An 18,061-nucleotide genomic window follows, 5' to 3' on the forward strand; every position below is an offset into this window, starting at 1 on the left:
TATAGAGTGGTGTTTTCCAGAGGCTACAAGACATATCACAACAGTCTGAAAAACCTCGTAAAATTCTCCTCCCTTTTGTAACTACATATCTGAAGGAGGCTAGATTTCCTTTCTATATTTCAACCAAAACAACAGTCTGCAGCAAATTGAATGCAGAAGCAGATATAATCCAGCCATCCTCCTATAAAGCAGACATTAAAAAGATTTGCAAAAATAAAAAACTACGTTATTCTCACTGATTTTTTCAAAATACAGTGTTTCTTTTCATAAATATACATTATTTATCTTAAAATATAATGGTTGTTACTGTTAATTTAATATGCATTAAGAAGTAAATACTTTGAAAGTTTCTTGGTTTTAATTTCTAATATGTAAATGTCAACAGATACAACCATATAAATAAAAGCACTTTGGAGTCCTCAATAATTTTTAAGAGTGCAAATGAGTACAAACTGAAAATTTTGAGATCTCCTTCTGCACATAATGAATAAAACCAGAAAGTAGAGACAATCAATTGTGAAACAGATAAGAATAAGAAAGGTACTTAGGGCTACTTATATTAAATATCTGAATATTTTAATTAAATGTAATAAATATTTATTGAGCAACTACTGTATATGAGACAATGTTAATTGCTTCCTTAAAAAATGTTATTGAATCTCAATTCATCCTACAGGGTATCTGCATTTAACTTATTTGAAAAACAAGCCTGCTATTGCAAACTGTTCTTGCCTTAATTGAGTGCACTAATCTATATATTTGTTCCCTGAAAAATATTAGGACTCTGACTTGCTTTATTTTAGGGAAAAAATAAACATTACTCAAAGCATATAGTCTTCCTCTAATATTCCTGTCCAAGTCTATGTGACTGATTCTTTGATTCTTCTTTTTTTTAATTAATTATTTTAATTGGAGAATAATTATTTTACAATATTGTGATGGTTTTTGCCATACATCAACATGAATTGGCCACAGGTATACATGTGTTCCCCCTCATCCTGAACACCTCTTCCTTCCCTCCCCACCCTATCCCTCTGGGTTGTCCCAGATATTCATCTTTACCTGAAATTATGCACTGACCTTTTACTCTTTCAACTTTTAACTTAGTAAACAGAATAGATAACAGATTTAGAATATTTTTTCACCAGCTTCCAATTAATTCTTAGGAATAGTGATATTACACCACGTAAAAGAGTATTGTATATACTAAGCAAATTTGATCAAATATAAATTAAAGTTACATACCAAAAGTAGATTTTCTATCTGCTATCCATCTCAAGGCCCAATCTGCTTTTTTCTTAACATATGGCATTGTTTCAATTGCATTAAATAAAAATTCTCTGTAAAAGCAGAAGAATTAATGGCAAAGTTATTCACTTGGGTTTTTTCGTTTGTTTGTTTTTATTTTTGACTGCACTATGAGACTTGTAGGATCTTAGTTCCCCAACCAGGGATCAAAACCTGAGCCCACAGCAATAAAAGTTCCAAGTTTTAACCATTGGACTACCAGGAAATTCCCAATTCACTTGTTTTTGATCATACTATATTTGATTCTATGCAATTTATGGTACGCATAGAATCTGGAGTTTCTCTGTATTTTGGCAAGTCCATAAACTATAGAAGTCAAAATAAAACTCAAATTAGTTTTTGAGTTTGAATCTGGTCTGATACAAAATTGACTAAATTAGAATATTTAATTTCTAAACAGAATGTGCTGATAAACAGTTTTCTAAGTTATAATTTCCAAAGATTTATTGGTCCTATGCAGGTTTTTTTTTTAACCCAACACATTACTAAGTAATAGAAAATAGTGTATTCCTAAACTTCCATATTTGAATAATCTTTCCCTATATTTAGTTTCCTAATATTAACACAACCAAGTGATATATAAAGCTTTGTAAATAAAATCTCAGCAGCAATACCTTTTCTTGGGATCTCTGATGTAAGTGTCTATTAGCAAACTGTACATCTCTGAGTGAACATTCTCGATGAGAATTTGAAAGCCATAGAAACAGCGAGCCTCCGGAACCTGTACTTCCTGACTAAAGCGCTCCACCTAAAAAACAAGGAAAATAAATATATCCAATTCTATGGGCTCTCATTAAACACTGCAAATCAGAATCTGAACACCAGAATAACATAAGAATCACCTGTCATGCCACAAACAGGTCAGAGAGACCTTATGAATTATTCTAAGTGGTACTGTTTAATCCATCAACCCTACACAATTAGTTGCATACTGTATTCTTAAGCAATTAAATAAACTGACCTGTTAGTTGGAAACACTACCTATAAAGTCAAATAAACTTTAGAACATCTATCAAAAACAATAATTTTGCTTTGTAGAATTGAGCTTAAGTAGATCTATTGAAGCCCCTACCAGTTGATAATGAAAGTTTGCATCTTCCCATTCTTTTTAGTAAGAAAACATGCCTTCTAACCAACCATAACACAGTGGGGAGCCAGGCCCAGTGTTCTATTACAGAGCTCTGGAAAGGTTATTAAGGTGCAAATTCTTTATTAGGATTACTATCTAAGAGTAAACACAAACTCATGCTTATGCCCTGTAAGCAGTCTTTATTGGTACAATATGCTTGGTTTCATATTTGTGGGGGGTGGGGTCAAATACAAACGAAAACTTGTCTTTGACACTTCATCAGAAAAAAATTTTTCAAGAGTTAAGTTTCATCTAGTTCATTTCTTAGACATTTTTCAGGTTCAGTCTGATTATCTTACTGCAAACACTATCATTTAACTGCTGAATGAGAACAAAAGTAGAAACAAAAATCTCACCAAATTTTCATTCACAATTCCATCACTGGCTGCAAAAAAGGCTAAGATGTGAGAAATAAAATACTTCTCTTCTGATTTAAGCTTGTTCCAGTGAGGAAGATCCTTTGATAAATCAACCTGAAATAAAAAGATTTTCAAAAAATTTAACTTAAATTCTTCTCAAAGTATGGAAAACTGACTTCTGTCTCAATGTTCAGTGGGACACCTTTGCAGTAAAATGTGAAAATGAAAAAATGTTATCATTCTTGCTATAGACTGAGTATTTGGGTCCCCTCAAAATCCATATTGAAACTTAATCTTCAATGTGATGATATCTAGAGGTGGAGACTTCAGGAAGTGATTTGTTGTTGTTGTGTAGTCACTCAGTCATGTCTGATTCTATGCAACCCCATGGACTGTAGCCCACCAAGCTCCTCTGTCCATGGTATTTTCCAGGCAAGCATACTGGAGTGGGTTGCCATTTTGTTCTCCAGGGGATCTTCCTGACCCAGGGATCGAACCCACATTTCCTGCATTGGCAAACAGATTCTTTACTGCTGAGCCATCAGGAAACCCTAGGAAGTGATTAGATCACCCTCATGAATGGGATTAGTGCTCTTATACAAGAGACCTCAAAGAACTCCTTTGCCCCTTCTGCCATGTGAGGACATAGTAAGAAGACAGCTGTCTATGAACCAGGCAGCAAGTCCTCACCAGATATCAAAACTGCAGGCACCTTGATCTTAGAATCTCCAGCCTCCAGAACTGTGAGAAATAAATTTCTGTTGTTTGCAAGCCACGCACTCTATGATATTATTATATCAACTCAAACTAAGACAATTAGAAAGGAACACAACAAAATCAAAACATTATGAAGAATTCTATCTTTTAGCTAATTGAGAGGCTTGCCAGGATGTCCTTTCAAAACATTAACCTAATCTATTCTCACCACAAAAAAGAAATGATAACTATGTGTTGGGATACAGACGCTAGCTAACACTATGGTGGTAATCATTTTGTAGTACATAAGCGAGGAAGCAACAGTTAGAACTGGACATGGAACAACAGACTGGTTCCAAATAGGAAAAAGAGTACATCAAGGCAGTATATTGTCACCCTGCTTATTTAACTTATATGCAGAGTACATCATGAGAAACGCTGGGCTAGATGAAGCACAAACTGGAATTAAGATTGCCGGGAGAAATACCAATAACCTCAGATATGCAGATGATACCACCCTTATAGCAGAAAGTGAAAAAGAACCAAAAAGCCTCTTGATGAAAGTGAAAGAGGAGAGTGAAAAAGTTGGCTTAAAGCTCAACATTCAGAAAACTAAGATCATGGCATCCGGTCCCATCACTTCATGGCAAATAGTTGGGGAAACAGTGGAAACAGTGGCTGACTTTATTTTGGGGGGCTCCAAAATCACTGCAGATGATGATTGCAGTCATGAAATTAAAAGACACTTGCTCCTTGGAAGGAAAGTTATGACCAACCTAGAGAGCATATTAAAAAGCAGAGACATTACTTTGCCAACAAAGGTTTGTCTAGTCAAGGCTATGGTTTTTCCAGTGGTATGTATGGATGTGAGAGTTGGACTATAAAGAAAGCTGAGCACTGAAGAATTGATGATTTTGAACTGTGGTGTTGGAGGAGACTCTTGAGAGTCTCTTGGACTGCAAGGAGATCCAACCAGTCCATCCTAAAGGAGATCAGTTCTGGGTGTTCATTGGAAGGACTGATGCTGAAGTTGAAACTCCAATACTTTGGCCACCTCATGCGAACAGTTAACTCATTGGAAAAGACCCTGATGCTGGGAGGGATTGGGGGCAGGAGGAGAAGGGGACAACAGAGGATGAGATGGCTGAATGGTATCATTGACTAGATGGTCATGAGTTTGGGTGGACTCTGGGAGTTGGTGATGGACAGGGAGGCCTGGCGTGCTGCGATTCATGGGGTCACAAAGAGTCGGACACGACTGAGCGACTGAACTGAAGTGTATTAAAGCAATATGTTGTATACTTTATAATTACACAATGTTATATCTCAATTATAGCAATAAAGTTGGGAGAAAATGTGAAGTCTGGAAGAAATGAATGAAGGGACAAAATGGAAAGAGAGGGTAGAGACTGGTCAAGAAGGAACTGAGGTGAGTATACTAATGATTTTCAGCAGCCAGGGCTTTAACATTTTATACAGTATTTATCATTGTGTTAGACAGATAACTAGACACCTGTAAAGCAGTTGTAGTTGCTACTTTACTGCTAGCTAATCTACTTTTATACCTAGAAGTAGGGTCAGACAGGTAATAATCTGGGTTTTAAAACAATTTATAGGCACAGCTTTCTGTACCTATAGAAATATTTTGAAAAATGTTTATTGGAAATAGTCCTTGGAATTAATAGTAATGTACTCTAGAGTTTGGTAGAATCTACAATTTTAAAATTGTCTCTAAATGTACCTTGTAGATTTTTTCTCTGGAAGATCTCTTACAAATGTTTCATAATAATCTCACAAACATTTGAAAGGTGTAATTGTCTTTTGCTCTTTATTTATTTATTCTAAAAAGCCCTAATCTCTTTGACCATTCCAAAAAAGACTAAAGTTTCATCTTTTCAATCATTTGTGTTCCTTTCCAAAATCCTTCTCCCATTACTTTATGTTTTAAATGTTTACTGAATACCAACTACATGGCAGACACTGTGCTAAATGTTGGGGATACAATGGAGCCGAGAGGAAATATTTGCATACATCTTTTAAAATATGCAAGCTGAAAGTCAGGTCCTATTCTATAATGTTAAGAGTTCACTCACGTTAAGCTGACATCTTTCTGGGTTTTGTGTATTATACTCCTGACACTAAATTTTAATATTACAATATGCTTACTCTTAAATATTAAACTTATCTTCAGCAGGTATTTTCCATTCCTAAAAGGTAAATTTTTTGCCCAGCTTTATTCATTTGAATAAACTCTCAATTTCACAATCTAAAGATTGATTGCAAACTACTGGTTAACAGAACTGCCTAGCTAGCTTTAAAAAAAAAAAATAACAAACACCAGAACTTTGTCTTCTGAATCAAGTCTTCAATGATCAGTCATATTTAAGAATAAAGGTAAATTGCTGGTAAAACAATGAAATCTAAAGATGATTAAAGTGTAACTTACATAATTTGTTTAAATGGTACTAAATAAATGGAACTAAAAATGTGTTTGACTTCCCAAATAATTATGTATTTGAATCTTTCTATCAGCTGTCTGTAAAAAATGTGCATGCATGCGTATGTCGCTCAGTCATGTCTGACTCTTTGCAACCCCTTGGACTGTAGCCCATCAGACTCCTCTGTCCATGGGATTTTCCAGGCAAGAATACTGGAGTGGGTTGTCATTTTCTCCTCCAAGGGATCTTCCTGACCCAGGAATCAAATCCACGTTTCCTGCATTGACAGTTGGATTCTTTACCACTGAGCCACCTGTGAAGTCGTACATACAGCCACTGAAAATATACAGCCACCTGTATATTTTAGTTTTTAAAAAGTAGTATTTTTAAGTCACGGTGCAGCACATAGTATACTTCTTAAAAGATGCAACGAATTACTTGATGAAATTTAGTAACACAAGTATCACAAGTACTTTTTTAACATGATGAATGAAAAAGCCACCTGTGCACCCTATTTGTTCTCTTTACATCATCTAACAAAAAGCTTTCTAAAAACCACAGTTAGGGACAGTCAGGTGTGCCTAACACTATGGCTTGATTTGAAAATACTGGGTTTTTTGTTTGGTTATTTTTTTTTTTTTTTGCTCTACAGGTTAACTACAATATAACAAAGATGTTAATAATGTTAATAAATATAAAATAATAAAAATGGATGGGTGGATAAAATTAGTGTAACATAAGCTTCAAAAATGGGTGCCTTCTGATATCTAGTATAAATCTCCTCCATTCTGTATAAACTAGTAGCTTACATTTATTTGATTCTCACTACATGCCAACTAACATTCTACACATCTAATGAATCCACACAACCACCCAATGAACTAGGTACTATTAGCCCAGTTTACTAAGAGGATTCAGAGCAGCTTCCCAGAGCAACTTTCCCAGTGGCACAGCTAGTATGTGGTAGACCCAGGATTTGCACCTCAGCTCGCTGCAGCATCTACATTCTTAACAGTGTATATAAAGAATCAATTTCTCAACAACAACAGAAAAAGGTAAATAAACAGATCGACAGACCCAAATATATCTACACAAATAGTTATATCTATCTGCAGTATACAGGCAAACATAAACACCCAGAGAACAGAGTGACGTACAGGTAACATCCATCATATTCAAAGATGAAGACAAGGATTATTTGCAGACTATGGAGCAACTGCTTGCATGACCAACTGTCCTTACCAAACCAGCGAGCATTTTCTAATTTGCTGTGTTCAACTCATTGCCCAGGCGGAAATTGCCACACTAAGAGAAAACATGCCACGGCTGTCCTGTCTGCCGGGGCAGTTGTGCCAGGTTTCATGTGGCTGAGGGCAGAGCCAGGCAGGGAGGAGCGTGGTGAATTCCAGCCAGCAGTTCAGAAGTTGAGTACATCGCCTGGGCAAATTCCTTGTGTGACAGCTCTTTCAGCATCATCAGCTATAGCAGCAAATGTATTTATTTATTCGTTTATTCCACTGGCTGTAAGTAAAAACTAGTCTTATTTGGTCACAGCAAATCAAAAGTCTGTTCAAAAATGGAAAATGGGACTTGCCTGGGGGTACAGTGCATGAGAATCTGTCTGCCCATGCAGGGGACAAGGGTTCGATCCCAGGTCTGCGAAGATCCCACAAGCTGCAGGGCAGCTAAGCCAGGGCAGCCCAACTCCTGAGCCCACGTGCTGCTGCTACTGACGCCCATGTGCCTAGAGCTTGTGCTCCGCAATGAGAGAAGCCAGCACAACGAGAAGCACGCGTCCCGCCACAAGGAGCAGCCCCCGCTCACCGCAACTAAAGAAAGTTTGTGTGCAGCAACAAAGATTCAGCTCAACCAAAAATAAAAAACACCAAAAAAAAAAAAAAAGGAAAATGTTTGAAAACATATTAGAGGTAAAAATCTGGCAGACTGAAATGACATTTTTGCAGAAGAAAGCATGTTTATAGGTAGAAGTCGAAACACAAAACATTGGAGAACCCTGTATTCAGTCTCAGGGATTTCAGATATTATCATATACAACTGATCTTACCCAGGGTACCTTACAATGTAAGTTCAAAAATGTTACTGTCCCGTAATAGAGAATGTGACCACTGCCCTAGAGAACGTGTTTGCTGGTGACGGCGATGCTACTTACCTCTTCTGCGGTCCAGAAGGAGGCCTGTGCCTGTTTATACATTTTCCAAATGTCAGGGTACTGGATTGGAAAGATGACAAATCGACGAGAACTCTTTCTTAGGAGCGGCTCTTCATCTGACTTTGCTTCATTTTCATTGGTATCTGAAGATAACCTCTGAAAAGTAAAGTACAAACACCCATTTTATGTAGAGATTCCCCTTTATTCACATCTAACACACGTCTGGGAGAGTTAGGGAGACAGCATAGTTTGGGAGCCAGTCTCCCCAGCTCGAATCCTTACTGTGATCTGGTAGCTGGTCAGTGGTGTTTGCTTAGGTGTGTGGCTATCGAAAGTTCCTTAATTTCTCTGAGTCTCAGTTTCCTCAACAGTAAAATAACACCTACCTTAGAGATTAATTTTGATGATAAAAATGCTTTAAACAGAGCCTGGTGCATAATAATCACTCAAAATGTTATTGCTGTTATTGTTACTCTGAGGATAAGTATAAAAAACTAGACCCATAAATGTCACGGGGGGCAAATTTCTAAAGTTGTGGACAAAATGTCTCTTCAGTGCCTCTCATCGAGACAGAATGCTGGCACGAATAGGCTACTATTATAAGCTGCTTTTTAATTTTAAAGTTTTCTTGTCTAATCTTAACTGAAATATTATCATACTCATCTGAAAACTCTTTACCAACAACTTAGCAGTCGTTGTCTGAACCTTCCCATGTACCAATTGGTTTTTGCTATTTACACGCGAACATTCCTGTACTGTATATGGTCTCACTGGGACTGTCTCAAAGCTCTGTGGGATAAAGGAACACATACCTAAATGCATATTGCTTGGAAAGAGGATAGCACTCTAAAAGGGGACAATGCCATATACATACATATATATATATACACACACATATATATTTTAATAGTCATCAAGAATGGAGACCTTTTTTTTATATATATTGTGGTATTTCCAGAGTACTGTGTTAAGTAAACATTAGTTTCCCCAGTGGCTCAGCAGTAAAAATCCACCTGCAATGCAGGAGCTGCAGGAGGCAGGTTCAGCCCCTGGGTCTGGAAGATCCCTCGAAGGAGGGCATGGCCACGCACTCCAGTATTCTTGCCTGGAGAATCCCATGGACAGAGGACCCTATGGGCTACAGTCCATAGGGTTGCAAACAGTCGACACAACTGAAGCAACTCAGCACCCGTGCACAAGTAAGTGAATGGACTGTTAATTTCTCTTTATCCTGTGTTCCGATTACTGGATACCTTTAGATTTTAAAAAATTTAACATAAGACCACAATATATCAGTGAAATAATCTAAAACCATTCAAGTCAAGCCTCGTCTGAGTACCCTCACATACCCCTCCCCTCAGCACACCAAAGGCCTTGATTATATGCCTAAGATAGCATATAGCTCACTGAAATTTAACTCTCTGTCTATAGTTTCCTCTAGACTCTGCTTCTTAACAGTAAAAACCAGCTTTGCACTTGTGGAATCCTTAGAGCTTAGCATACAGTCCGGCCTGTACTCAATATTCATTCCACAAACATTTAGGTAAATTTCTAAAATGGAAGTGGTCAAGTTTTTTTGTTTATTTGTGCCACCATTGAGGACCTTGCTCAAAATTGTAACTTGTACTCAACTTCTGCAATCAAGATTGCCGGGAGAAGTATCAACAACCTCAGATATGCAGATGACACCACCCTTATGGCAGAAAGTGAAGAAGAACTAAACAGCCTCTTGATGAAAGTCAAAGAGGAGAGTGAAAAAGTTGGCTTAAAGCTCAACATTCAGAAAACTAAGATCATGGCAAATAGATGGGGAAACAGTGGAAACAGTGGCTGACTTTATTTTGGGGGGCTCCAAAATCACTGCAGATGGTGATTGCAGCCATGAAATTAAAAGACTCCTGCTCCTTCAAAGGAAAGTTATGACCAACCTAGACAGCATATTAAAAGCAGAGACGTTACTTTGCCAACAAAAGTCCATCTAGTCAAGGCTATGGTTTTTCCAGTGGTCATGTATGGATGTGAGAGTTGGACTATGAAGAAAGCTGAGCGCCGAAAAATTGATGCTTTTGAACTGTGGTGTTGGCAAAAACTCTTGAGAGTCCCTTGGACTGCAAGGAGATCCAACCAGTCCATCCTAAAGGAGATCAGTCCTGAATGTTCATTGGAAGGACTGATGTTGAGGCTAAAACTCCAATACTTTGGTCACCTGATGTGAAGAGCTGACTCATTGGAAAAGACCCTGATGTTGGGAAAGATTGAAGGCAGGAGGAGAAGGGAACGACAGAGGATGAGATGGCTGGATGGCATCACCAACTCAATGGACATGAGATTGGGTAAACTCCGGGAGTTGGTGATGGACAGGGAGGACTGGCGTGCTGTGGTCCATGGGGTCAAAAAGAGTCGGACACGACTGAGCGACTGAACTGAACTGAACTGAGGACTTTGCAATCTCAAAAAAACTTTAAAATTCTGAGACACTGCAGTTCTAGGCTCTGTAACAGGAGGACACATAAGAGCATGTCCTCTAGGTCTGGCACTGAGGCTGCTTTTGAACTGACACCACACAGATGCTTTATATGCATTTAATCTGCTTCATCTGTACAACAAGTTAGTCAAATTGTAATAGTATTCCGATTTTACAGATGGGAAAACTAAATCTTGAAATAGGTAAATAACACACCCAGGATTCCACAACTGGTAAGTGGCAGAAATAAGATTAGAACTGAGGTCGGAATTTAAAGCCTTACCTTAAACTACATCTCTGTATGTGTAGATGGCAGCTAGATTAGGGCCAGTGTGACGTGAAAGTGTTATTCCCTCAGTCTTTACAACCCCATGTTCTGTATGTAGACTGCCAGGCTCTTCTGTCCATGGAATTCTCCAGGCAAGAATACTGGAGTGGGTAGTCGTTCCCTTCTCCAGGGGGTCTTCCTGACTCAGGGATTGAACTCAGGTCTCCTGCACTGCAGGCAGATTCTTTACCATTTAAAAACCAGAATTCAAAACAGTTAGGTAAACTAAAGTTAAAAAGAGTGCATGCATGCTCACTCAGTTGTGTCTATCTCTTTGTGACCCCATGGACTGCTGCTCGCCAGGTTCCTCCGTCCATGGGATTTTCCAGGCAAAAATACTGGAGTGGGTTGCCATTTCCTCCTCCAGGGGATCTTCCCCACCCAGGGATTGAACCCGTGTCTCCTGCATTTCCTGCACTGGCAGGTGGATTCTTTACCACTGAGGCACCTAGGAAGCCCCTAAAAAGAGTGTAAACTACAATTAACCCTTGTTCAACACAGGTTTGAATACATAGGTCCACTTATCTGTGGATTTTTTCCAATAAAAACAATACTGTTCCATCTGCAGTTGATTGAATCAGTGGCTGCAGAACAGTGGATGTAGAATGCCAGCTGAAAAGTTATATGGGGATTTTCAGCTGCCAAGAGTCAGGGCTCCTAAGTCCCCTGTTATTCAAGGACCAACTGTACTATTTCCTGCCAAACAAAGTTAATTTAACAAACGGTACTGATGCAACCAAAATAGTCAATCTTAAAGGAGATCAACCCTGAATATTCATTGGAAGGACTGATGTTGAAGCTCTAATACTTTGCCCACCTGATGCAAAGAACTGACTCATTGGAAAAGACTTTGATGCTGGCAAAGATAGAGGGCAGGAACAGAAGGGGACGACAGAGGATGAGATGGTTGGATGGCATCACTGACTCAGTGGACATGAGTTTGAGCAAACTCCTGGAGATGGTGAAGGACACAGCCTGGCGTGCTGCAGTCCATGGGGTTGCAAAGAGTTGGACACGACTCAGCAACTGAACAATAACAACTGATGTAACTAGTGAAATGACAGGAGGAGGAGATCATCAAATATGACTGTAGGAAAAAGTAAAAATAAAAAAGAGTTCATTAGAAATAAAGTTGAAAGAACCAAAGTGATTTGCTGCTGCTGCTGCTAAGTCGTTTCAGTTGTGTCCGACCCTATGCGACCCCATAGACAGCAGCCCACCAGGTTCCCCCGTCCCTGGGATTCTCCAGGCAAGAACACTGGAGTGGGTTGCCCTTTCCTTCTCCAATGCATGAAAGTGAAAAGTGAAAGTGAAGTCGCTCAGTTGTGTCTGACTCTTCGAGACCCCGTGGACCACAGCTTCCCAGGCTCCTCTGTCCATGGGATTTTCCAGGCACGAGTACTGGAGTGGGCGCCATTGCCTTCTCCGCAAAGTGATTTGACGCTGGTGTAAACCAGCCAAACTGATAAGGCTTAAAGCAATGGTTTTTAACTGGTGCAAGTTTCAAAATCTCAGAGAAAACTTTCTCAGAATGCACTCGCCTTCCCCTTTACCAGATTAAAACCACCATGTATAATGAGATCATGAAGTGTGTTGCTGAGGAGGATGTATTTCACAGGTGAATGATGAGACAGTAAAGATGAGATTAAAAATCGATGTTTTGGAAACTGCTACCTCTACATCAGAGCATGAAGTAAACCAAATGACCATATTTCACTCCACACTGTTCATTATAGCACAAAATTGTGTTCACTTACAATAAGCACTTAGTATTATTATTCATGCTTTCAGGCAAGTAATTTAATCTGATCATAATCACCTGTAAATTAAAGACTAACATTTGCCATACTTGTTTAAAAGAAATGTTACAAAGATCAGAGGAGATAATATAAATAAAAGTACTTTGCATACTCTCAAGTGTTATGAACTTTTAAAATTGTTTTGTGTTACTACTAACTGTTGGGATGTTTCTGGCCTTAGAAAGGTGGTCTTCTATAATTCATAAAGTAATTAGAAAATTTCTGGAAAGGCTTAAAAAGTGAGCTATTCAAATCCCAATTTAAAAGGTTGAGGTCTTCAGTCAACAAATATTTCAAACTTATCTTGGCCCACATTGTTCTTCCTTGAGTTCTTGTAGACTACACTTGCTTTTATCACACCATGCAGCATTTTGATATGATTTTGCATTTTTCTTTTTGTTATGTATTTTGTCCTAGGGGTACAGGTCTACATGCAGAGCTGGAATTCTTTACTTCCACTCTATTTGCTGTGCACACCACACTGACAATTGGGAATGACATCACAAGCAGCAACCCTTGCACCAAGCACCCTTGCTCTCAATGGAGTTTGAAAATGCTGATAATTGATCAACATCTGGATCTGCAAAAACTGCTGATGACGACAACTATCTTTAAACGACTTTCAAATGAAAGTCACATTTGAACACATATATTCTTCCTGTTCCGTCATGGTAATATGTGGATTGTTAAGAAGCTGAATTATGGGTCTATTGGAAAGATCCTGCCATGTGAAGAGAGGGGCTTTAACGAACACAGACCTTTGAACTGGGCTACAGATGATAATATTGCCTATTTTCCTGATGATGAAAATCCACACACATTTTAAAATACTGTCAGGAGGATCATATATCCCCAAATTCCAGGCTCTCCAGGGCATTCTCTGTGGATGTGGGCTAAGAACTCATATTTTAGAAGCAAAGAACAATATGGAAAAAGTCATGATGACATGTGCCATTTTTAAGAACTGGAAGTAACTTTCTAAATCTGGACTTATGGTATGTGGGGGACATTGGAAGAAAATAAAACCAGAAAGAAGGCAGAAAACACTTCACAATTTTTCCAAGTGTGCTCTGAAGAACTGTGTGGTCTCTCTAACGTCAGAAAGTGCTCAGCACCTGGAGAATAACTGAATAAATCAGACAAAAACTCTTGCTTCTCACCTTACATGTTTAACAAGAATTTAATATGAATAAACATCCCACCAACCCAAGTCATTAACAACAGTAAGAAGTTACAAACACAAAAGCCTTTAAAAAATCAATTTGATCAATAAAGAAGATAAGGGGTTCAGTTTCAAGACGGCAGCTGAGAATGTAACACTATGGTAGGTAGAACACCCTCTCCACCCCTCTCTCATGGCGTGAAGATCCTATTAGTAGTCGCCAAGAGGATAGATGTGATTATCCAGGGAGAAGCTACAAGGCAGCGGCACAGCTGAGAACGCAGACTAGAGAATGCAGGTATTTCTCTTGACAGAAAGAGAAAGGGCAGGTGGAGAAAGAGGCAGCTGGGATTAAAAGTGACAGAAATGGACATAAAGCAAAGGCAGAGGTGACTTGACTTGGCTAAAGCAAAGGACCAAGATGAGATGAAGAGGAATTCCCTAAAGTATCCACATTGTGGGTATCAATGGGACTAAGGCGTTAGGAATTTTCCAGGTCAAAGATTTTCAAACATCTGCGGGAGCTAGGATGCTCAGATTTCAACTCTTCCCACTTACCCTCCACCCCCAGGTGCTGGCATTCATTGTGGAGCACAGTTTAAAATCATTCCTATGGAGAGTCATGGGAAGTTTCTGAGTAGGAATTAACACGAACAAGGGTACCATGAGAAAGAGAAACTGAATATCCACATGTAGGCTGAATTAGAAAAGAATCTTATTTTGGTAGCAACGACAGTGTCCATTTCAGAGGCTGAAATGACAGCCTGAATTAGGATGTAGTAGTTAACATGGAAAAGCTGCTTTGCCAGTCGAAGGAGCTGGGCAGTTTGGCATGGGAATTAAGACCCTTTGGGGAGTATTTATTTGAGGGAAGTGACATGGAGGCATAGGTTTATTGATGGATTAATTTGGCAGTGGTAAGCAGGAATGGACAGCTGGTAAGACTGAAAGTAGAGAGACAACTAATTTGTTGTAACCGCACAAGTGCTGAAATGAGGAAAACATGAAACAGTTTCTCATAGGCATTCCTTGGTAACTTTCCACTGTTTTTTTCAGAATGGTGCTTCCTGATTCTGGTCACCTGGTCCTAAGAAGTGCCAGGACATGCAAGGCAGTCATCTGTGTCAAGACTCCCCAGCTAGCATTCACCCTGCACTGATCTAGACTGGCATTCTACACAGCCCCTTCTTTCTATCCACCTCCAGTTACACGACTTTCACTAGCTTGCCTTCACCTCTCTCCTCCTCCTCGGGTGAAGTAGAATGTTTGGATGCTGTCAGAGTTATACACTATTCGTAGATGTTATCATTCTCATTTTCCCATTCCCACCAAATCTGACAAAACAGGTGGAATACTGGTCCAGGAGCGAGAACTTAGTTTTAAACCTAGATCTTGGTTTTAAGCTTGAGCTGTGTGGTCCTGGGCATATCATTTCAAAAACAGAGGCTATCAGTTAGATTAATGATACTTAATTTGGGGAAACTATCAAAATTTTGGACCCCCTTCCTCTGGAAATTCACAGCTGCGCATATAAAACCTACAAACTTCAGGAGATTCATAAGCCCCCTTCAAGCTCATCTATAAACTCTTCATGACAGTGTTCTTAAAATATGTGTACCTGATCCAGTGGTTAAGACTGTGCTTCCACTGCAGGGGGCACGTGTTTGACCCCTGGTAGGAGTAGTTTCACTTGTAGCTTGGCATACCCGAAAAAAACAAAACAAAACTGTGTATCAGGATCATCTGAAGTACTTGTTAAAAATGCAGCTCCAAACCCATCCCAAGAGACTTTGATTCACTATATCTGGGGCGTAGACCCAGATATTTACATTTCTTACAACGTTTTCCAGGTGATTCTGATGCAGGTGGCCCAAGCTGCACCAATATATCTATAGAAATAAAGTACTTAAGGCATCCTTGCATCTCAAGTTAAAAACTGTGAAACAGGTGCTCATTGAACTTCAATCTAGATCTAAAGTTCTGCCTCTGTCTTTGTGGGTCTGTACTGAGATACGGATAATAAATAAAAATTAACTTCCAGGTCTTAAGTCTGAACTGCTGGAGCTACCACCACAAACAAAAATATGTGAATTGTCCCATTACAGTAGGACAATGTGTTTGTTTCAAAAGAGGAAGAGAAAGTTTGAGGGCTATTTACAATTTGTTAGTTACTAAATGTTTACAGAGTCAAAATAAAGTAAAATCCCAAATCTGGAATCTACACCTTTCTGAAGAAATGTAAGAATCTCTGTGAATCTGAGAGCTGAATCTCTGATAGCTGAAACTCTATTAAAAATAATCAAAGATACCACACACAGCAATAGGTTTAGAAGTATTTACAAAATAACAGGGTAAGAAAATTATAGCACAACAATTTTAACTACCCTACAGCTCTATAGCATAATGAATCCCAGAGTGTTTACTGTTATTATGTACCTCTACTAATATAGAAGGGCTTCCCTAGAAGCTCTGAAGGTAAAGAACCTGCCCACAATGCAAGAGACCCAGGTTCCATTCCTTGGTCAGGAAGATCCCTTGGAGAAGGGAATGGCTACCCTCCAGTGTTCTTGTCTGGAGAATCCCATGGACAGAGGAGCCTGATGGGCTACAGACAGTCCTTGGGGTCGCAAAGAGGCAGACACTACTGAGCGACTAAAACTTTCCCTAATATAGAAGCCGAGAAGATGAACACGTTAAGGTAGGTTTTATTAAGCACCCACAACTTCCGTGATACTTTGCATAAAGCACTTTACTTAATTCTTTGTGAAGGAAGTATCATTTCCACTGTAGAAATGAAGAAAGTGTTACCCCCAAAGATTCATAGCTCGTTTAGCGGGGTCTGAGGAAAACTGGTCTCCTAACCTGATCGTTGCCATTGTTATGAGGACTTCCCGAAGCCTTTCTACTGATCAGTTCACCCCATCCACCTGTGTCAGTTTCTACACGCATCCTTCCAAGTCCTATTAACCATCCCAGAGATGGGATGCATTTCTCCAGTAGGGCCACCAGTCCTCGGCCCTAGCCTCAACCTCTCCTGCCAGGGCTCCAGAACAGGAAAGGATGGAAGAGGGTGCGCCCTGCCGGGACCTGAAGTCTCAGAGTATTGCCCTCGGGTCGCCCCGAAACAGAACAGAGCAGAAACCCGGCTCCCTCCTCACCCCTCCGCGGGGACGGCCTTCTGGGCGCTCGAAAAGACGAAACGAGGCTGCGGCGAGAGCTCGAGGCCCGGCCTACGCCGGGTCTCTGGAGGTAAAGAGTAAAATCTACCACAGAGGTCCTGCACTTTGCAGGTCCCCGCCGCAGCTCGCAACCCAGAGGCCAGACGTGACAGCGGGGCGGGAGAGGAAGCGACAGCGCTGTTTACCTCCTCTGGCTGGGGCCTGGCCGCTTCCGGCCTTTCCGGGTCTCCCATCGCGCAGACTCCGCCAGAGCTACCGGAGCAGGGAGAACCGAGCGCCTCGGGTCACTGCAACTGGGACAGAACCAGGTGCCCGGCGGGTGCTCTGAGTAGGCCCCGCCCCCTGGGGCAGGGACCGCTCCTACTCCGGCCGGCCCCGCCCCGCTCTACGGCGCCGGCCGACCCCCGCTTTCTCGCCTGCCCATTGAGGACCTGTCCCCGATCGGGCCTGGCCCCGCCTCCCCACACACGCTGGGGCGCGCCCACTCCGACTGCCCCGCCCTACTCCACTGCGCCGGCCCCACCTTCCGCCGCAGCCGGAGTAACGTACTCGCCAAACTTCGCCCAGCGTCACCGCGCGAGCACCGCCTTCCGCCGTAAAGGTCTCCCCTTGAGCCTGCCAACCCGCGCCCACTGCACCTCGGGCCCCGCCTCCTCCACTAGGTCCCACCCACTGCGCCTTGGGCCCCGCCTACTGCGCTTCGGGGCCCGCCTACTGAACCTCTGGGGCCACGCCCATTGCACCTGGAGCCCCGCCTCCTCCACTAGGTCCCGCCTCTCCAACTGGTCCCGCCTCCCCTCCCGGCCCGCTGCCTTCGGCCCCTCCGGCGTTTCGGTCTTCTAGCCTCTCAGTGCTTGAGGTGCCCGGACCTCTTACGATCGAGACTGTCCAGCTAGTTCTCGCCGTGCGTCAGGAACATGGTTTATGTCGCGCTAACTCGGCCTAAATTAAAAGACGCTTGCTCCTTGGAAGAAAAGTTATGACCAACCTAGGCAGCATATTAAAAAGCAGAGGCATTACTTTGCCTAC

General features: G+C 40.9%; 1 protein-coding gene across 4 annotated transcripts in view; it reads right to left on the reverse strand.

Moving 5' to 3' along the window:
- Positions 1 to 17,653, reverse strand: part of RRM2B (ribonucleotide reductase regulatory TP53 inducible subunit M2B) — a 34,391-nt gene extending 16,738 nt beyond the window's left edge. Inside the window, exons 1-5 of one of the 4 annotated variants that reach the window (XM_065903132.1) lie at positions 17,582 to 17,653; positions 8,101 to 8,256; positions 2,794 to 2,910; positions 1,923 to 2,056; positions 1,246 to 1,340 (exon numbers count right to left, since the gene is read on the reverse strand). In XM_065903132.1, coding sequence (XP_065759204.1) covers positions 1,246 to 1,340; positions 1,923 to 2,056; positions 2,794 to 2,910; positions 8,101 to 8,142 — 388 coding nt within the window. In that variant the 5' untranslated portion in view covers positions 8,143 to 8,256; positions 17,582 to 17,653. Of the gene's footprint in view, positions 1 to 1,245; positions 1,341 to 1,922; positions 2,057 to 2,793; positions 2,911 to 8,100; positions 8,257 to 15,471; positions 15,540 to 17,217; positions 17,465 to 17,581 lie in introns of those variants that run through there. The other 3 variants (XM_065903129.1, XM_065903131.1, XM_065903130.1) reach the window with 3 other exon arrangements.
- Between the last annotated feature and the right edge of the window lie 408 nt (positions 17,654 to 18,061).

Source organism: Muntiacus reevesi, chromosome 12 (genome assembly GCF_963930625.1).
Source record: "Muntiacus reevesi chromosome 12, mMunRee1.1, whole genome shotgun sequence".
Taxonomy (NCBI): Eukaryota; Metazoa; Chordata; class Mammalia; order Artiodactyla; family Cervidae; genus Muntiacus; species Muntiacus reevesi.